Source organism: Siniperca chuatsi, linkage group LG4, assembly GCF_020085105.1.
Source record: "Siniperca chuatsi isolate FFG_IHB_CAS linkage group LG4, ASM2008510v1, whole genome shotgun sequence".
In the NCBI taxonomy this organism is placed as follows: domain Eukaryota; kingdom Metazoa; phylum Chordata; class Actinopteri; order Centrarchiformes; family Sinipercidae; genus Siniperca; species Siniperca chuatsi.
Window position 1 is genome coordinate 6,471,517 of NC_058045.1, and position 21,387 is coordinate 6,492,903.

At 40.2% G+C, this 21,387-nt stretch overlaps 2 protein-coding genes across 4 annotated transcripts in view; both read right to left on the minus strand.

The window, feature by feature from the left end:
• Positions 1 to 471: 471 nt before the first annotated feature.
• LOC122875384 (MANSC domain-containing protein 4-like) lies at positions 472 to 5,630 on the minus strand. Its single transcript, XM_044194403.1, has 3 exons — positions 3,149 to 5,630; positions 2,828 to 2,962; positions 472 to 1,469 (listed from the first exon to the last, which is right to left on the minus strand). The coding sequence occupies exons 1-3, from the start codon at positions 3,366 to 3,368 to the stop codon at positions 610 to 612; spliced, it is 1,215 nt and encodes a 404-aa protein (XP_044050338.1). The 5' UTR covers positions 3,369 to 5,630; the 3' UTR covers positions 472 to 609.
• A 473-nt stretch (positions 5,631 to 6,103) lies between these two features.
• The window catches only part of LOC122875386 (transcriptional enhancer factor TEF-3-like), a 39,684-nt gene continuing 24,400 nt past the window's right edge, over positions 6,104 to 21,387 (minus strand). For 2 of the 3 annotated variants that reach the window (XM_044194406.1, XM_044194408.1), the window contains 9 exons: positions 20,626 to 20,697; positions 18,938 to 19,072; positions 18,315 to 18,358; positions 17,973 to 18,034; positions 17,646 to 17,776; positions 16,471 to 16,644; positions 11,110 to 11,250; positions 9,481 to 9,633; positions 6,104 to 7,069 (listed from right to left, as the gene is read on the minus strand). In XM_044194406.1, the coding sequence (XP_044050341.1) occupies positions 6,956 to 7,069; positions 9,481 to 9,633; positions 11,110 to 11,250; positions 16,471 to 16,644; positions 17,646 to 17,776; positions 17,973 to 18,034; positions 18,315 to 18,358; positions 18,938 to 19,072; positions 20,626 to 20,697 (1,026 nt within the window). In that variant the 3' untranslated portion in view covers positions 6,104 to 6,955. The remainder of the gene's footprint in view (positions 7,070 to 9,480; positions 9,634 to 11,109; positions 11,251 to 16,470; positions 16,645 to 17,645; positions 17,777 to 17,972; positions 18,035 to 18,314; positions 18,359 to 18,937; positions 19,073 to 20,625; positions 20,698 to 21,387) is intronic. The other variant, XM_044194407.1, reaches the window with a different exon arrangement.

Here is a 21,387-nt window from a genome sequence, read left to right on the forward strand (position 1 = left end):
GTCACCCAAATGGACATCATATCGTCTTTCTTGAAGCAAATTGCTGTGGTCAAAAGCATTGGCTGAGTTCGGCTCTTCTGTCAAAAGTCATTCTGTCACAAGTGAAACTAAAATCATGGCAACTATGTATTTAGTAATCTCATCTAAGCCATGAAATACCTCTGCCTGTTCCGTTTAAATATACAGAATCATGACCTCAATGCATCAGTTGACAGTAACTACATTTCCATCCCTATCTGCTTAAAGCAATATAAAGCAACATTCTTCACGGTTCCCACGGGTCCTTGAAATCCTTTAAAGTTTGTGAATTTCAAGAAAAAAAACAAGGTTTTTGAAAATAGACATGGGTCATTGAAAGTATTTGAATTTATATATTTTGTGCAAGAATAGAAATTGTTGTCTGTGAGTTTCTGTAAAGCCTGCTTGTTCTCATTATGAAAATTCTGTGTTGCTATTAAAGTAATCCAATATACAGAAACTATTGTTTTACAAAAATACAGTACAAATTCTAATTTATGTCAAATGTCTCTTCATCCTGGATTCCTTCTTTAACAACACTGCTGTAAACAAAAGAGAAATGTCAGTTCCAGCACACTTTTACCCCCACTTTCAGGTGTTTTCTCTGACCAGCACGTACTTTATCAGACGCATGGAGCCTCTTTTCCCTCTCCACGATGTTCGGTAGTGTCCCATCCTCTTCCTCTGACCCCTCCAGCTCACGACCAGCAGAATGGAGCAACAGCAGCTCAGCAGCACTGTAATACAGATGGCCACTGCAACCAGCAAGGTGTGAGCGGCTACGTGCCACCCAGGTCCCAAACCCTCTATGGTGTCCTCTCCACTGACACCCTGGTCTCCCTCACTGCCTGCAGTGTGGTTCCTCCCCAGGCCGCCATTTGTGTCATTGGGGTACTGCTTGCTGCTCTCTATATTGCCCATAAGGGCTGTGGAAGTTGAAGGGCTGGTGGCCAACTGAGAGGAGGTGGTGGTGTGATGATGAGTAGCTGATGTGGAGGGTTGTGCACTTGTGGTAGAAAAGGCAGCAGTGGTCCTGGGATTGTAAGGGCTGAGGGTGGTTGCTGTGGTGGATGAAGGGGGCGAAGTAAAGCTGGGTGCAAGTGAAGTGTCGGAGGTGGTCTGAGTTGTCTGTGCATGGTTCCCTGAAACTAGTGGAGTCATTGGAGTGGAAGATAAGGCAGCTGTAGCTGTGGGAACTGTTGAAGGCTGGCTGGTGCTCTGCAGCGTTGTGGTGGTGGTGGTGGTGGTGGTGAGCACTCTGCTTGCCGTTGTGGGGGGTTTAACTGTGGGTGCTGAAGTCAGAGGCAGTGCAGCGGGCGGAGGTGGATGAATGAACTGCCGTTTGTCCGAGGGCAGCGGCTCTGAGGCGTTGCTTCGACTGTAGTGGTGGGGTAACACTCGTACATTGGAGGTGAAGTATTTTCCAAACACCAACAGGTCCGGATCCACGCCTAGGGAACGAAGAAAGTCTTGAGTCATGACTCTCCTATGTTTTTTGTTGTCTCGCTTTTTGCTGACATAAACACACTGGCTTTTTAAAAATGTGTAACATTTTAATTATGAATAATCAGTGAATTTTCACGTTCCTATAAGAATTTAATTATTTCATTAACTTTACTATTATTAGTAGTAGTAGGTCTAATTGGTGGAAGAAATATTCAGATCCTTCGTTACAAGTAGAAGTCTGGACTTACATAAATGTACATTAGTATTAGTAGAAAAATGTACTTCAAGTATCAGAAGTAAAAGTACTTGTAATGCAGAAAAGAATGGTTCCTATGGATTATTATTTCTGATGCTTCTGTGTGTAAGTAGCATTTATTGTTGTAGTTGGTCGAGGTGGTGATAATTTTAACTACTGCTGGGTATTTGTTAACAAATACTTTATAGGATGATACCATGTTTTATGTCTAAAATTTGAATCTGCAAAGTAACTGGTAACTAAATAAATGTAGTGGAGTAAAATGTACAATATTTCTCTCTGAAATGCAGTAGGGTAGATGTATAAAGTGGCAGAAAATGGGAATACTCAAGCAAGCAAGTACCTCAAAATAATACTGAAGTACTCGAGTAAATGTACTGCTTACTTACTTTCCATAAGTGATAGGTCTAGTAGTAGTAGTAATGCAGCATTAGTATGTTTCTTGTAGTGAAAATGTATAACATTTCTTAAAAATGTAATAGGCTCTGGCTCAGTGGTGGAAGAAGTACTCAAATCTTTTACTTAAGTAAAAGTAGCAAATACCACAGTGTGAAAATACTCATACAAGTAAAAGTCCTGCATTCAAAATCTTACTTAAATAAAAGTGCATTAGTATTAGCAGCAAAATATACGTAAAGTACCAAAAGTACTCATTATGCTGAATGACCCATTTCAGAATCAGATATATTATATTACTGGATTATAATTAGCGATGTATTAATATGTAAATCACTTTAATATTGCAGCTGGTAAAGGTGGGGCTCATTTCAACTACTTTATATACTGCTGGGTGTTTTAACTTATAATATTATATCATAATGTATTAGTTGATTTATATTTTGTATTAATAATCTGAAAAGTAACTATTGTTGTGGTGGAGTAAAATGTACAATATTGGCTTCCAAAATGTAGTGGAGTTGAAGTATAAAGTAACATAAAATAGAAATACACAAGTAAAGTACAAGTATGTTGTATTTGTACAGTAACTGAGTAAATGTACTTAGTTACTTCCCACCGCTGCTCTGGCTGCAGTCTACATGCATACAGGGAGACATTAATGTGAATTAGAGTACTGAAAGACATTTTCAGTACTTACCCTTTACTTACCCTTTGTGACATTGTACAGAACAACGTTGCCTCTGTGGCTGAGAATACAGCTCTCCAGTGTGGGACAGTGCAGGTGGAAGCAGTTCACGTTTTCTTGAGTGGTGTCATAGTGAAATATCGCCAGATTACAGGAAACTAAGAGGCAAGACGATAATGTGGGACACGTGTATAGAGGATCAGTGGAGGCATAATGTACCGTTACAAATGAGCGGAATAATGATAATAATAATAATAATAATAATAATAATAATAATAATAATAATGCCAGTATACAGACCAATATTTTTGTGTCTTTTACGCAGATTAAGAAGCATTACTCACAATTTCTCGTAAGGCAACAGGTGCGGCTGCATTTCAGCGCGCTCTCCTCCTGGTAATACTTCAAAAGCTGCGCTCCTCTCCTCTGAGACTCCTCGATGTCGATGAAAATCCCAGGAAAGCGTCGAATCCAGCAGTTCTTGTAGTAAGAGGTCGGTGAGCACCTCGACTCGGTGTGGCACACCAGACTCAAAACCGTCAGCAAACCCCATGTGACATTCATTGCGCGTAATGTAAATCAGACCATGTCAAAGTATAATCTCGACAAAGCATCGACATATCTGGGAAGCTGATTACTTGGAGCTGACGAGCATGAAGTGGAGCCAGTGGTGTGGTTTTACTGGTGCCAGTGTCACAGCGACGCACCTGCGGGAGGTGGAGACCCAGCCGTGCGTAAGGTGTCCAGGCTGCACCACGGCAGCTACAGAGACGCTAATGAGCACTATAGGGGGCTACCTTTCACACTACTTTAGAAATTGTAATAATGAATACAATTTTAAAGAATACTCTAACAAATAACACAACAACGCTAGTATACTCATACAAGTCAGTCATATTAATAAGTGTGGGAATATCATAAGAATATACAGGGATGGGACATAATAACAGAAACACCTTACAATATACAGTATGTAGGCTATAATGTAATCAGATATCTCTCAAACATCACTGCAAGAAATATAATCTATGTGAAGATGATCACATCACGCAGTCTTCCTCAGCAGACATGACAATGTACATGTTCAAACTTCCATTTTTTTTCTGACCACTTTAAAAACTTCTTGTACATGTTGACAAAAAACACTTGCTGTTTCCAAGGTCACAAATAAACTTTTCATCTCAATCTTGTTGTAAAGTTTATGTTCAGTACCTGCATTTGGCTCATCCCAGTGGCATTTTTGGAGCTACATTTTGTGGTGTTGTTAAATTGGAATACAGGAAGGTGTTCCTGTTATTTTGTCTACCCCTGCGTGTGTGTATGGGAGCATTTTGTGCAATTTATTAAGTGCCAGAAACCAGTTTTGTTGTTTAGACTTTCAGTCTTACCAAAATCTTATTTAAAATTCTGGACTGTTGACCTTTTGTAAACATGTAGGACAACATCTAACTCAATCATTATTTATACTCCTGTTGATGGGGTTTGGATGAATCTCCACAGTGCAGGTATTACTTCACCACATAGCATTCACTGTAAAGTAAACCTTGCTCTTGTTTTAGCAGGAACTTGGCGGACAATTCCAGTAACCTCTGTTCTCTTTGTGAAAAAACAAGCCATCTGTTTTTGGCGAGGTCAGACATCTGAGAGTGGATTGCCGTAATTGTAGCAATCTGCCTGGATTCTTTCAAATGGGATTATCAGAATAAGCCTTTTGCTACCTGGTTTTAGATTTGCTGCACCTGTTAGGCTGTTTCATCTTGTCTGTCCATCACAGTACACAACGCCATGCTCTCACTTTACATCTGGGAGTTAGAAGTAACCTTTTTGGATAAAGAGTTTATGGAGTGCAGGGCTTATAGGCTACAATTTAAGGGTAAACTATTCTGTAGATATGGTTTGAAATCAATAGTACTCCTACTCAAATTGAGAGGCTACCATTACATTTAATCAGCCTTAGCTGACACACACAAAAAAACATTTGTTTGGTGTCAGATTCCATGTCAAACTCTTCAAAATGGATATTCTCTCATTTTATTACCTAAAAGGTTATACAATATGTTAATAAGTCTTTGCTGTATCTAAGGCAGCTCTACAGATAAGACAAACATCCTGGCAGACTGATGTGGGTATAGTGACTCAGAGAAGCAGCTAATCAGACTGACCAGTAAAGTTGGATTTTTTTCCATAGCAGTGGGAACTTTCCACCAAAACGTATTCTTTGGTTTGGAACAGACACTGGTGAATTATGTGGGAACTGGCATTTACAGGTAGTGGCCTCCAAGGAAGAGCGTGGTTTTTATGTATGTTAAACTGAAATAACCAGCCTGATTATCAGAGCATTAAACCAAGTCTAAAAGTTTCACCATCTTAAACTGCTAAATTGATGTGGATAGGAAACGTGTAGTGATGTCGCAACACCACCAGATGGCAATGGTCACTTACATTAAACAATAGCTGTGTCCCAATTCCATACTACACACTAATTACTCACTTATGTCAATATTTTTGCATTCACAATTAACAATGAACTTTTGTACCAATATTAAAATAATACAAAATGTGCATAGATGGACTTTTTTTTTTTTCATTGTAAATGGCATATCTTTGGCATATCAATACTGAAAATAATTGTAGGTTGCAGCTCTTACCTTTTTGTTTTCTGATGTCTTCCTGGAGCTGTATCACCACTGTTCGCAATTAGTTTTAATTTTTTGCATCTGCAAGCAGTTCCTCCATTTCCTTGTGCATTGCATTGTGGGACAATAGTGCCCCTCAACAGCACACTCAAAAATCAAGCAGATTTAGTATGCGTACTGAAATCTTTGAATATATTTACTTTTGTCACCTCTGTGAAGCACAACATACTGAAAAAACCTGCTTATAAATAGTATGTAGTATGAAATTAGGACAGAGCTAACATGATCCAATTTATCTGATTTCCCCACTGTGAAATTGATACCAGAAATACTTTTCTACAAGCTGTATTTCAAACTGCCTCCTTATGTGTTTGCCACCTATCATCTCAGAGGTGGCCTGTAATCTAAAAACATTTTAAAAAATGCATACATTTATTTATTTTATTTTTTATTTAATTTATTATATCTAGCCATGGTTAACTATAACCTCCTTAATATAACCTGAAGATGTGCCAAGATGTTATTAAGATGCATGATCGGTAACTGTAATGGTGCCAGTTCCAGTGTGATCCATCATATAGGACAAAACCCTACACACGATGTATATACCATTATGTGTACGTCACATATTACAGTCAACTGCACGTACAGAATGCAAAAAACTCAGCAACAGAGGAGTTCTGTATTTTCATCTGACACTTCAGGGCAAGTTACAGTTACAGACAGCCTCTGTAATTAGCTTACAGATCTAAATCTGGTTCAAGTTAGCAGTGTTTTTATGTGCCTTTTGTTGTAGTCAGATCATTTTTAATCAAAAACAGTAAGACAATACAAGAAACATTTAACATTAAACATCAAACAAAGTGAATACAATAGCTCTTTTAAAATCATTTTAGCCTTGTATCTTCATAACTCTGTTTAGAGGAGATGATGTGGCACTGTACATAATTACTCAAATAACACAAAAGATTGGCATCAAAAACTGTGATATTTTATGGATGTGCAAATGAGGGATTCTCAGTCTACTTTTATTATTTCCCCCCATTGTTATTTATATTTAAGTCACTAGGTGGCACCCTGAGGCAGCCAAACTCCCCTGTAGCAAACATCCCCTGCACATGCATGTGTGTAAAAGAATCTAAAATCAAAAACAAGCGCTAGTAAAATGAGATGAAAAACACCATCAATGACAACTTTCTCATGCAGGTCTTGTTGGCTAGGTTTGGCTCCTTTAGAGACCACAGTGTATCATGGTCCTCTTTTTTTTTTTTCTCTCTCTCTCGCCACTTTTCACACAAAGCCTGTTTCAGCTTCCACAATCCCAAATCCATCTCCTCCTCAGCAGTAGTAATGTTCCTGGGCATGCTGACAAAACAAGTGTTTCTCTGGGCTCCTGACCGAGTTGTATGGTTTCAGCTTTAAGCTTACGGAGGAAGTAGTCCATTGTTTAGTGTTGTTGCTCACTGAGGTGCTACAATGGGTCTAGAGCAGGTAAGTTCCAATTGTGTGACTGTGTCAGTCTTTGACTAGCCTGTAAATATGATGTTGTGCGCCGTGCTCACTGGTGGACACCTCGAACACATACGCTATGCACAGGAGGGTTTCCAGTGTGTCCCTGTTAGTCACCACCTGTGAACAAACACAGAAAGAAGGTTCTGTTCAGTCATGCTGTGGAAGATAAAAACCTACCTAACATTGGTTATCAATGTTTTTACTAGTAAAATAGAATGTATTCACATTCTTCTGGTTTGCAGAGATGTTTGCAATCCTGTACACGCTGGAGGAGCCTTTGACAATATATAAACAATCATAAGACTCTACTGAAATCCATAAAACTCTAGTGGGACCTAGTGAGAAATTGCTCCCTAAAATTAAAAAAGTAGTTTTGAATATACAAAACAGTATAAAAGCAAATAATTCATTTCATACATGTGTAAAGAAATAAAGTGACTACACATGACATTTAACACGCTGCTTTTATGTAGTTTTTGTCGGGCATCGACCTCCCTCATAGAGGCAGTGGAAAACATGATTGACCAATATCTGGTAGTTAGTAAAATCCTTACATCAGCCCAATATATTGTTTTAAATCAAAGTGATTTAATTTAGTTAGATAAAAAAGGGGTTCACAGGGCCACACAACAGAATATAAAATACATTAAAATAGATGGTGTTTTCTTGATTAAACTAAAGGTTTGGTTTGTGGTTTTGGTAGAGCCATGGCTTTATGTATGTTCATACATGCCATTACATTATATTCAACTGTAAAAACAAACAAAAAAACCCAATCAATATCAAGCAAAATAGTATGTTAATTTCATTACAGCCTACTGACATTAGCATATGGTTCAGTTTCTTTGCTCTGAAACATAATGCAGTTACTTTTTAAACAGCAGCTCTTTAAATTTAGTCATCTTATACAGCATGATCATTCACGTTTATGATCATTTTTGCTCTTCAACAATCATTGTATGATCATACTTTCACAGACTCATTCACTATGTGTATATGACCATACTGGGCTTCATGATACACTTCAGACAAATCTATGTATATGAGGAATTGACGATGACGACAAAATGACCACTTAACATTTAAGTAACACTGATATAGTAGATAGAAATGTCAAGTCTACTAAAAATCTATATAATACTACTAACTGCTAATGAATAATAAATTATACATGTTCTCTCTGGTCAAAATGTTCTTGTTATTCTATGTGCAAGACTAATTTGTATCTGCAAATACAGCAGGAGGAGTGTGGCAATTCAACAAGCATAAAACAAGCACACAACTTCATCAATTCATTATGCTCAATTGTGTTGCACTGAACACAGCACTTGTTACATGAGGCATATCGATCCATTGTGCTCAGCCTTGTAATGTGGAATCTGAGTGCACGCATCTATTGTCTATATGTGTGTGTATGTCTGTGTGTGTGTGCACATTTGTTAATGAGTGTTCACGGTTAATATGAGCTAAATCAGCCCATTGAGAAATCTAATGACATGCTGCCATGTGGTTGTCAGTGTGGGCTCAATATGGTCATTGTCCCTTGGCAAGCAGGAATGCAGCTGCCAATGGAAGGGACACCGATTTCTTTGAACCCTGATGTTGAGGACCACTTTGTTACTATGGTGATACACTCCACTCTATTCACGTCCCACTCTGCGTCCGCTCTCTGAGGAGCACACCGGCTCATTCAGAAAAGTCCAACTCACGGTGGAATAGACAAAATGTTTTAACTCTGCAAGAAACCATGAAATACTGTTCATAGGCAGTGAAAAATTGCTACCAGCTGTTAATGGTCTGTCACGGTTACCCATAGGAAATATCACAGCACAACCATATTCATTTAGAGACCGAACTGTTTTCCTGTTTCACACGCTTTACGACAGTGGAATGACTGCAAAAAGCACTTTGAAGCTGAAAGAAAGTATCTGCACAAAGTATGTGCACACATATTGAACGTCCATGTGGCCCTGTGTGCTACCTCTGAATAGTATGAATGGAACGACATGAATGATGAAGGACAATGAGTGTGTTTCAATGCATGAATGTGTTGCAGACGATGACTCATATCCAAATTAATTGTTTATGCCTCTTTATATCTACACCACAAGCAACATTTTCTGAGCAGGGCTATGGGAACGAGCTGATACAGTCTGCTAACAGTGAATGGGATATAGTGTTGACAAGAGGTGACGGTAGGTGGATTTATTTTACCTTCGGAAAAGGCAAGGCTAACTGTTACCCCCTTTTTCCAGTCTTTATGCTAAGCTAAGCTAACGGGCAGCTGGCTGTACCTTCATATTTAGCTTATAGGTATAAGAGTGATATAGATCTTCTCATCTAACTCTCAGCAAGAAAGATAATAAGTGTATTTTCCAAACGATCGAGCTATTCCTTTAATATGTAACAGAATACCTGAATATCTTGTATAATACCAGAAGAGTAACATGCATGCAAACAGACTGAAGCACTGAAATCTCCGGCCTCCATACACACATGTACTGTGTATCCCTGATTCCTGTGGGTACCTGCAGGATAGTGAAGTTCTCCAGTACACTGTTCATCATGTACTTCTCCGGCAGGTGTTTAAGCTTGTGGATGAAGTTGATCATGTATTCACATAAAGGGGAACGGTGGATTCGAAACACGTAGCGCCCATTCTCAAAACGTGCATACTCTGTCTAGGGAAAACAGATACAAAACACAATAAAAGCATGCAGTCCAATATATGAGAACATATACCATGTGTAAAGAGAATTTAAAACAGATTAAAAAGGATGACATGTGAAATCTACTGTTAAAAAACAGGGATATATATTCAACTGAAACTGAATTAGATACATTAGATATGAACATCTATGTGATAAGCTGTAATATCTGTAATATAATATACCTAATGCAGCATATGGCATGCCAGATATGACAATAAACATATTTCTCGTGACAACCGTAATCAAATGATGAGGCCATTAAATATCATCATGTGGTCTACTGAGGCAGATGGCTCTACCTAGGGATGTGTGTATGTGTTTATATTGTACAATCCATCAGCAGTGGGTGGGGGCAGGGCCACTATTGTGTCTAGTTAACAGGAAGCACAACAGTCATGCTGGGGAGATTTGTGAATCACGTCAGCTTCCTGACCACAGATCAGTGGTAATTGACTGGAATCCATCTCCACCAGTAGCAGTTATTCACTCCTCTGGGTGTTTGACGTGGTCATGACTCCTTAATGTTGAAATATCCCCATCATTCATCATTTATTAAGCAATCAGTGATGCAAACTTCTTGAACTGTAGCCAAATATATATAGTTTGCTGTTGATAATTGTAGGAACTCATTTTCTGCAAAATATAAAGCATACAAAATGAAGGGGGAAAAAGGGAAAATGAATGCTATTTACTGCATTTATAGGCAAATAACACATACTGAGACTGGTCACTGTGCCTTCCATAATAATAGTAATAAAACAATTAAATAGGCTGTGTTAATTTCTGTATTTATAATGGCTTAATCCTACTGAAAATTAAAGTTAGATTAATTAACAGAGAAGTACACTGTATGTAACTGCCTTAGCTTTGAAGTTTCAAATATTTTTAGGAAACTATTATAGTAAAACAGTGTCATCTAAACAAAAATAAAAAAAATGAGTGTCACAAATAGTCTGAAGGGACTCTTTGTAATATGATTTATTAGGTTCAATAATAATCAATAAGTCTTGAAGAGCTGTATCAGAAAATTATTTTTGAGCTGTTCATGTGTCAGCCACCGCAGGTAGAGAAGGACTCTAATAATCATGCTCTATAGGCCCAGAAACGTGGAACCCTGCAGAAACCTTGAAAACTGTTTGGTATATGCATCCATTAGACAACTTCAATTGGAATGAATAGATCGCCATCTTGGAACATGGTATCCAGTTATCTTAATATATTCATGGTACAGCCTCAACAAGCTGAACCAACTGAATTGTTAGGGCTGCATCTACAACGTCTTAAAGGGTAACTTCACCCAGTCTTATAATCTGGCTTGCCCTACCAACTAGTGGTGACAACATGCTTTATGCACACCCTGTGCAGTGGTGATGTAGCGTGGCACTATAGTACCACACCACATCACAACTGTGGGATTCTTGATAACCCCCAGCATCCTTGTCTTACCTCCACTTTCTCCACCACCTGCTTGCCAAAGGAGCAGACTTTGGTGGATGAGGTGATAATCATGTTCTCTGAGCTCTCATACTGACTGGAAACACCATAGAAGAAGCTGCTGTCATCCTGCAGGTTTACACTAAGGTCCGCCTAGAGGGAAGAAACAGATAACATGTAAGGATCAACTAACCTAAATCTTGAGGATATACTACATTATCAGCTCCAAAATCCATAACAAAATATCAGGAGTTGCTTTTCTGCTCACATATATGGATCTCAAGGAACATGTGTGTCAGTTTGACAAAGACACATCACCAAGAGTGTTATGGCTCAGCAAAGCTTGAGTGATTCTCCGTAAAGCCAAGAGGCATCCAATGACCAGATCCTTGTTAACCCAGTATAACGCTGTCAAATCCAGCCTCAAGATTCCCAAGATGCTGTGTGTGTGTGTGTGTGTGTGTGTGTGTTTTGTTGTAAGACAATAATACAGAAGAAGATTTTGATCTTTGATCTGTGGTGCTTTCAAGTGGCATTGTGTTTACCGTGTTCACGAGAAGGGGCCATTTGAACAACCCACAGAACTGGAATTTTTCTGATAGCTAACACGGTCACAAGGATGATGTTGACATTTTTAAAAAATGTTGGAGCACGTGGTTTTGCCCATGGTTGGAGCCCAAGTTACTTTTTACATGTTTATACTCATTTAAATTCCTAAACATGATACTCAAGTAAAGTAAACAGTAAATCCTCCATTTTTTCGGAAAAAGAAACAAGGCAACATCTATTTTGTTGTCAGTCGCCTAGCAACAACTGTAACTAGTCGAATGCCAAACATTTCTTTCTTTCATTTTTATGTCAAAAAAAGCATTACACACTTCAGAAGGAACCAGTGGGCTTGGGGCTGGGGGCTACAGACATGGCAAGGAAGAGACAGACTAACGCATTGTTGGTTTTGGTCTTTTCACCTATCTCCGATCCTCCCACTAGTTTAAGTTTGAATTGAGGCAAGTATAATCTGATTTTAGATCAGACTGAGGTGCCGTCTTCTCCGTCAGACAGCTGGGCTGTTTTACCTTTCCCCCTGTTGGGCTCTTGTCTCCTAATGGGCCATTGAGACACCGCTCAGCCTCCTCTCATCTCTTCATCACCCCGTTCATCTTCATCCCTGGCTCATGTAATTCCTCTATTTGTCTTCATCCCTGGGGCCTAGTGACCCTCCCCGAACTGCCATTCCCTGCTTCCCTAACAGCCTGCGAGGGAATTCATCCAATTACAATCAGCAGCGTGCAATTGGCTGATTAGATCATGGTGGGCAGGCTGGCTGTGTAACAATTTAGCAGAGCCAGCTCAAATCGGATTCCCTCGGCACTTCAAAGGCGTGAGACAATCCGTTAGGACAGGGCCACGGGCGCTGAGGGGTGAGGAGGAAGGTGGGGAGAGGGGCAGGGCAGCCAGCAGCCGACAGGGGGTTTGCTGGAAATTCAATCTAGAATGCCATAGCTTTGGAGGTGGGCCAGCCGCCTGTCACCATCACCATGCCAACCTGCGCCTCAGCACACCCCCGAGTCATGACCTACCACGTGGCTGTCACTGCGGCAACATCATATAGGCTCTTCCCGTCTTTTACAATGCCGTAAATAAAGTTATCATATTTTCAGATGTGTTGAGGATTTCATTTTGCTTATTTTCATGGCCAAGAGCATTTTTGCCGCCCCCCCCCAGTATGGGTGTTGAAATGCCCAGCTGTTTTGTAGCATTTCTGTGTTTTGTCATGGATGCCTTGAGAATTGGAGGACCCCCTTGGGACACAGTGAGATGAACAGACTGAGAGGGGACAGTGTTATGAGCTTGTTTTCCTCTAGTGGGGAGTTGCATGTCATAACTGTTGACTCCACCGGGCTCTGACATGAATCAAGAAAGTAATATGTACTGCTCCACTATGAGCCAGAGCGCAGCATCAGATCCTTAGGCAGGGCTCTGCTGGCTGATCCTGAGTCCTGGCTCGAAACTAAAGGTGAGCGGGCTTTTGCAGCCAGGGCCCCTCGGCTCTGGAAGTCCTGCCCGACGATCTGAGGCTTGCTGAATCAGTGACATCTTTTAAAACACTTCTCAAAATGTATCTTTTCAAAAAAGCTGTTATTAAATCTAGTACTGTGTTTTATTGCCAACATATCATATCTGTTTTATTATTAGTCATTTATATTTATTTTTAGGGGTTATTTTATTTCATCGCATTTAATTTCATTGTATTGCTGTATTTTTAAATTATATTTTTAAATGCCTGATTGTATTTGCCTCAGTCCTGAAATGTTTTAACCCTGATTCAACCATGTAAAGCACTTTGTAATTTTGATTTTGAAAAGTGCTGTATAAATAAAGTTTATTATTATTATTATTATTCTTATTATTATATTTCACTGATAAGTGACTTGTTAGTTACATGCCACCCACCATTTCTCCTGCCATTCCTATTTCTTGTTCACACTGTCTGTGTCCCTATTTCTTTCTCTTTATTGCTGTCTTGCTCTCTTTTTCTTTATGATATATGGCGGGGCTACTCATCCCCTCCTTCCCCTCACCCCAGAATCAAATGCCATGGCTTGACCAGCTGCTCTTTCCAAGAACTAGTGAAAACTACTTCCAAAATGGTGTCACTCACAAATGTCTTTCATCTCTCCACAATAAATAATGTGGCAGTTAAACATGTGAGAAGGGTAATGTCATACATACAAAGTCTTCTGGTGTCATGAGATTGTAAGGCAGCACTTTGAACTTGACATTCACAGTCTTGGCACTCCGAACCACAGCAGTTAAAGCTAATATATATTGTATATCTTCTTTGCAAGTCACCAGTCGCCTCAATACATTTTTGACAAAGTGGATCAGAGGATGATGGCAATCATGTTTCACACTGTTTCACAGCGGTGAAGATGATGCTTTGACATCATTCTTCCCTGTAGTGGTGTTGTGTGCCTCCACCATCAGCATCCAATTTCCAGACTTTGACCAAACCACAATATTTAAGGGAGCCTTGGGCTGGATGTGTGTTTAGGTCACCTGGTATGCTCTGCGGCACATGAATGACTCAGGTGCCACTGAAATAGTCCTGCAAGTTCCCCAATATTGGAGAGGGAGGTTACAGTAGACGAGGAGCATGATATGCATGCTTAGCCTCGGACAATCTCTCAACGCTCTCATGACCATGCATGAGTCAGACCACACATGACCTTTATACTTCAAAACATGATGAGTTTATTTAGGCCCGGCAAGGTTCAGGTTGGTGAAGTCTAACCTCCACCTATAGTAGAGAGAAAAAGTTACATTGTGCCCTGTGTGTACTGGCATGTATGCTGCACACAGCAGTAGGTCCTCACAGTGGATAGTCCCAGAGACTGTACATTGACTCTTTTAGAGCACTCAAAAATAAATATGGCAGCATTGGCAGCTTGTTCAGTGGAACATCTTTGGAGGAGATTTGTGCAGCAGCGTTGTAGTCAACACTCTGACCATTCATCCAAGTCTACCTGGATGTGTTTGGGTCCATTTCTAGGTCTGCGCTTGGGATGAATTTGATACAAGAGAGAAACTGTTAGCTGCTGCTGCCCCCCTTTATGAACAGAAGAAACATGAGCAAGAAATGGTTTGTTATGGGCATGTTTTGGTATCCCCCAAATTAATGCTTTGTATTTAGACAGTGGGTATTATAGATCAAAATTGTATGTTTTGTATCATATTTATTTTGAATGCCTAAATGCCTACCATCTGCATTTGGAAACTCCTCCAGTTTAGTAAACCCATCACAGATAAGAGATGGCAAGATAATAATGGATAAGACTTTTTTAAACCACAAGCAAAGGTTGTGGGCACAGTGTACATTTGTTAAACTACAGGTTACAGAATCATTTATTACATTTTCCATCCATGCATGCACACATGCAATTAAATAGTGTGACCACTAGACTGACGTCTTTTGCCTTGTATTTTCTATTAATGTTGTTATAACTTCTTTGTTGGGTGAAGGGGCTATCACTAATTATGCTAACTAACAATTAGGTTCTCATATACCCCAGACATTATGATAGAAGTCTCCAGTTGAAGCGCAATACATTCATTTACCAGGAACTAGCTCAGTAATTCTCTAACTGTAGTGAGTCACTGCATGAATCACACAGTTTGTTCAGTGATTCTCTGACATACTTTATGACAAAACCACTTTGCAACCCCAGCACACTGATTTAAACAAGCAGATTTTCTAAAGTAAATGCACTTTCACTCTATTTAATCATGCTTAACTATGAACTCCACTGTAAAACCAACATGCCCACATAATAAAAGAGGAGCACCCAGAGAGTGGGTTTGGAGGTGTGTATGTGTTGTGCATGATACAAATACCGAAGGTCTTATCCTGAGGTAAGGCAAGGTGGCCAGATCAGCTGAGATGAACAAAATGGACGTGTCCAATTACACCCTCGTACTCCCCTTTTATCTGTGTCTCTCTCTCCCAGTTTCGTTTTTTATGCCCATTTTCAGTTTGTCAGTTCGCATACTTCCACCATTTCAACAATATCACACATTCTCCTCCATCTGTCTTCATTCCTTAGCCTGCATCTTAAGTTGACTTTGTCATCATGCTTTACTCTTTCATTTCTCTCTGTGCGTAATGGTCAGTTGGGGGTGTTGTGTGTTTATCTGTATGTGCATGTGTGTTTTGGGGGGGCTTATCTATAAATAAGTATATGGGGGTGGGGTGGGGGGGCATGAGGGTTGGACTCAGTCTAATAGCGCAGAGACAGGTGCCTGGGCTCACATTTCCCCTAGTGAAAGATCAGGCCTGCCACTCTCCCCAAGGCTGCTGTCACACACACACACACACACACACACACACACACACCATAGACATATACAAATACACCCAAGCCTAATGCATGCAGCGCAGCACTGCCTTCTTTGCTGACATATAAACCACCAATCAGGTCATGGGAGCAATGACTTTCCACTCATTCTAGCTTTAAAGCACTTAAGTTCCTTTAACTCCAATGCTTAAGCTATCTCAACACAGTTAACACCGCTAGGCCATTAACAGCCAACAGGTGCTACAAAACATTAACAAGACTATTCACTGTACTCTCACCTCACCTTCATGACTTGGGGAGGATTATACGTTCTGAGGACGTATGAAACATACCACATACAGAGTAACTGTGAGCGTGAGCTTTACATATAAATGGGTTTTAATTGAAATTCATTGAAAATAATTAAACTGAACTTAGAGTAAGTGGATGGAAGTGAAAGGGAACGAACAGAATGGGTTTGGACTGAACTGGATTTCGCTAAAGAGATTTTTTTTAAAAATGCACAAAAATATTTTACCCAGAATTTGACGAGAAAGAAAGCGTTGTGTGGCCCTTTGTCAAACAGCTCCTTCAGGCCTCCTTTCCTCTCTGGGAACTTGTCATAGATCTGTCTGATGTCCACCGACTCCAGATAGGGGTCACTGTAGCTCGGATTGGACTGGCCGATGTGTACAAACAGGTGCTTATTGAACTGGAGAGACAAGTGCATATCAGGAGATGAACAGAGCCAAAAATGACAAGTGTCCAGTTTGCTAAATTGCCATTGATGCCAAGTGTACTATTAGGCACTCCAGGACATCTGTCACATTGGGCCTGCTGTTCCATTTAATCGTATTTATTGTAATATTCCATCACCTGTCTCAAAAGGTCCCAACCTTTTCTTCCCACTTGCACCATTCATCATCATGAGATGTTCTGGTGTCTGTTCTTTATGTGTTAATACAGATTATCCTGTGATCTTTGTGAGTTGCTGTCATACCCTTACACACCAAAACCACCAAGGTATTAAACCACAATATCCAGTCTTTTCCAAGACTGCATATTGGGATCTGTGACATCTATTTCCTTAGATTTTCTGTTAAAGAATGTCACTTTTTGGTAGTATTCTTATTTTCATGTTGCTGGCTATTATTTCATTATGTAGTGCAGATTGTTCTCTGAGTATAATACGATAAAGTTTTGAATCTTTTAATCAGTGCTCACACTAACTACTACGTTTTTCAATTGTTTTATTTCAAACAGCTCTGTGCCAAAGTCTGTGCCCTAGTATTTTTCCCTAAAAAAAAAAAGAAGCTATCCAACAACACGGTTTTAGAACAGCATGAGTAAAAGATTTCCTTATCTAGCAACAAAATGAAATATATATTGTTAATAATCAGCACTAGAGAGTAGCAAACAGTCATTTAGTAATTCAAATTGTTGCTACAAGCAGGCACAAAAGTGGCACTTGTGTGTATGAAATCATGACTAAGCACTTTTGAGCAAATAAAATTGTGAAAAAAGCAAAACATCTGAAGAACAAAACATTGTCAATAAAGTCAGTCTTTGGTCTGACGCACCTGTCAATAAGACTTTGTGGTGTGCAAGAACTCTGTAGTAATAAAAAATAAATAGATAAAATAAACATTTGCATGGAGAGTAAAAACCCTAAGGGCATATGGATAAGACCAAGTTATCTCCTGTCTTACTCACAGCCTCTGGGTCCTGAGGTTGCTCCAGGAAGGCGGAGAACTCCAGCATTCGCAGCTTGGAGCTGGCAATACTTCTACCCTGCCAAGGGGAGGCACCGGGAGACATTGGCAGCCCTGCTGTGCTTTCATAACCTGCAGACGAGAGGGCAGTGAGTGTGTAAATGTGTGCTTTGAGTGTGACAATGTAAAAATCCCAAAAGAAAATGCAGCGATATTGCAGCTATTTCTCTCAGCTTTGTGCAAGCTCTTCATCACGAGCCAGGTTGTCTCATCACTTTGCCAGCATGACAGCCTTCTGTCAACGCAGCAGGGGGGAAAGAACACCCACCTGTTATGGGGGCCGGGCCGGACGCTTGCATGGCGTAACTCTGCTGGGAGAAGGGCTTAATGCTGGAGAGATGAGACAGACAAGAGAGGGAGAAGCATGTTATGCACCGTCTCGGCCTCATGACCCCATCTCACATACTAATTGGACCGCCTGACCTCTAAAGACGCAGGGGGCAGAGTGGTATGTCAGACAGCAGAAGACTTTTCTTTATAATTGCACTGATATGTATTCATTTGTTCTGAGATTCAGTCCCTGACTTAAATGTATCTGAGGGTTATTAAGCTGATCACATGAGAAATCACTGATGGATACTGTAGCACAGTAGAATGAATGGCTACTCACTCTTCATGGCCTCCTTGCTGTCCTGGAAGAGCCCCGTGCCAAAACTGGGAAAAACAAAATAGTGCAAACTATATTACACACTTCCACCTTGACACTCATTCTCACATATCAATTCTGTTGTGTTCAATCTGCATTTTAAAAGAGAAACAGAGCTGAGAGGTGTTTTCTTCCATAAAGGAAAATCACGCTTACATGTGTCAAATCAAAAAGAAAACTATCTTTCTCAAAGTTTATTGTATCTTTGACACACACATGGAATAAATAAATAAAATACTATACACACCTTTAGGACTTCAACTCTGAAGTAACTTAATCACAAAAGTTCTAACGAGGTCAAATCATCTGTAGGTAAACTACAGGGTCATAAATCTAAAATGTGCAAAATTGTTAAGGGAAGTAGTCTCAAGTATGTAAAATTCAGAGAAACTGGATTTACAAAGAGGAAGTGACGGACATGTATCCGTATATAATGTGATGAAAATACTGCTAACTGGCCACAATTAGCAAACCAGAAACCACAGACTTTGGGATGAAGTCGAACATATTTGATTAAATGAGGCAAATGCTCAGCTTTTCAGTTTAATCTGAATAAGATGGAGTATGGGTAGAGGTCAGGGACTCACCCCACCAGCAGTGGGGTAAGCCGGCCTAGACAGGCCCTGGAGAGCCATCTTGTTCTGGAAAGCCGTTGGTGAGATGATCTGGGCTGAGGACATGGTGGCCATACTCTGCAGGGCCTTGTCTTTGGCAGCCTGGTCCTATAGAGAGCGACAGAGCAAGAGTGAGCCAAACAGACAGTTACGCAAAGGGAGCGCACTCATCAGACTCCATTTAAGTCAGCGCCCCACTTCAACAGTAACACAAGCAGAGCCCTAAATGGGGAAATGAAGGGCCGGGGCCAGCTTGCATCATCGGTGAATCCCTGCCAGGCAGAGAGCTGAAGAGAAGGTGATATTACAGTCAAGGGCCTTTGGGTCAAGAGTTAAGTTTATTGCTTTGGCTGGGGCAAGCCAGTGATGACAACTAGCTTCTGTTGGAGGTCATACTGGAAGACAAGGCAGGCAACAGGGTGATATGTTAATATGGTAATAATTGTTATCAAAATTGCTAAATACTAATGCCATTAAAAAAAAAAACTTAAATAGCTAGATAGCAACAAAATTGTCTTTCGTGTGCTATAATGTAAAGTGATACACCTCTTGTTTTTGAATCCACTCCTTCAGCAGTTTCCAAACCACAGAGGACTACAAGCACTTGCCGCCCAGCCCTAATGGGCAAGGCCACACCGTGCATTCTTCTTCCCAGAACTGGCTAATACAAGGGCATAGCTGAAATATGCGGGGTACATGTGGTAGGGATCTCAGTTACACCAAAGACGTATTTAAAAAGGCCTGTCACAGGGGCCAACCCTGTGACCGATACTGGGCCCTGCCAGCTGAACCCTCATGGCTGCCGTCCAAAGTGAGGGAGAGTCCTGTTGAGAGAGTCCTCCTGCGACTGCGAGTATGTGGGTGTATGTGGATGAGAAATGCAAACTGAGAAAGTACTGGGGGGACAGGGATGTGTAAGCTCTCAGCGTACCAGACAGGAAAACTTTTATTGTGGTACTTATCAAATGTAATACCTGGAAGGAATAATGCAGGGATTAATTTGCTTCCTGACAATTTGGTTTGGTTCATCTTGTTCATAATCGTGTACACTAAGCCTCAGGCTTCCTGAAATATGTTCACATTTCATCGAAATGTGTCAGCTTCCCATTTAAAACTAGCATCAGTTAGCGTGTGCAATTAAAATAGCCAATCGTTTGTGCCTTTGTGTTAATGGAATGTGAATACATGGCAGTGCAGGGGCCATGGATGTTGGAATACCTTTAACAAAACATGAAACTTCATTATAAGAGGGAATAATATAGGGTAATAATGTTTCACCCTTTTTCCATCTGCTGCTGCTCAACTTGATTAAAATAATGATAGCCTCAGCCGAATGCAGGCACCATGGTCTGATTATGATCTGAAAACCTGTATGAGTCAATCTCAAATAAATCTTTTAAAATGCAACTTATGAGCAACATACTAATCACACCCTTAACTCAGCTATGACAATTTTTTTTCTTTGGCAGTGAGCACAGAGCAAAGCTGTTTAGCAAAATCTGTTCAGTAGGATTCAGACACATGGAGATTTACAATTATTGACTTGATTAAAAACCTAACTTTAACACTCCTTTCCCCCCCTATAAAGTGCATCGAACAAAAGCAACACTTGTTAAATCTTCCAAAGCATTTAGTGAATATAAAAAAAGCAAATGACTCACGTAGCGTACCTTCAGCTTCACCTGGATCTCCCTGGCCTTCCGTCGTGCTAAGACCTGGATGTGACTAGATACCTGAAAGACAGACAACAGACAACACAATAGGGTTAAGCATTGCATGTATGTGACATGTTTCTAGCTCATGTATGGATGGCGTGTTGGTTAGTGGTTAACTCTGTTGCCTCACAGTAAGATCGTCCTGGGTTCAAACTTGACCTGGCCAGATGGGGGCTTTAACCCTTTGTGTTCACATGGATTTCCTCCAGATGCTTCTGTTTCTTTCCACGATCCGAAAACATGCAGGTGAATTTGAGACGCTAAATTGGCTAGAGGTGTGACTGAATATGTTTGTGTGGCAACATGACCACTGTGTTCCCTCACCGGGACCCCAGTGACCACGCACAGGATGAGCAGGATTAGAGACTGGATGGATGGAAGCTCGAAGGGCATTCATTTAACTCCAGTGTGGTTAAAATGTCTTTGGTCCATGGGGCCTCACCACAGACAAATGTACAGTACCTTTGTTTTATTCTTTAAGCATTTTTGCATCACAAAAGTAATAAGCAAAAATTATAAAGCAATATTTTAGCTCAGGAACAGGACCTAAAAATAGCACTAAGTCTGTCTGTTGGTCTGTCAACACTTTGGTCTAAATGAAATATAAAACTGAAATTTGCCTGAAATTCAGTGTGGATATTCATTGGCTTCATCAGATGAGTCCTGTTATGGTCACAATCTTCTACTTGTAAACAACAAATATCAAAA

What these genes read in the sequence shown, in the direction of transcription:
- LOC122875384 (XM_044194403.1), bottom strand. Translation starts at nt 3,368, where the DNA reads ATGAATGTCACATGGGGTTTGCTGACGGTTTTGAGTCTGGTGTGCCAC. An exon ending in CTGTTGCCTTACGAGAAATT is followed by an intron (nt 2,963 to 3,148) that starts GTGAGTAATGCT and finishes CTTGCCTCTTAG; the next exon opens with TTTCCTGTAATCTGGCGATA. An exon ending in TCTGTACAATGTCACAAAGG is followed by an intron (nt 1,470 to 2,827) that starts GTAAGTAAAGGG and finishes TTCGTTCCCTAG; the next exon opens with GCGTGGATCCGGACCTGTTG.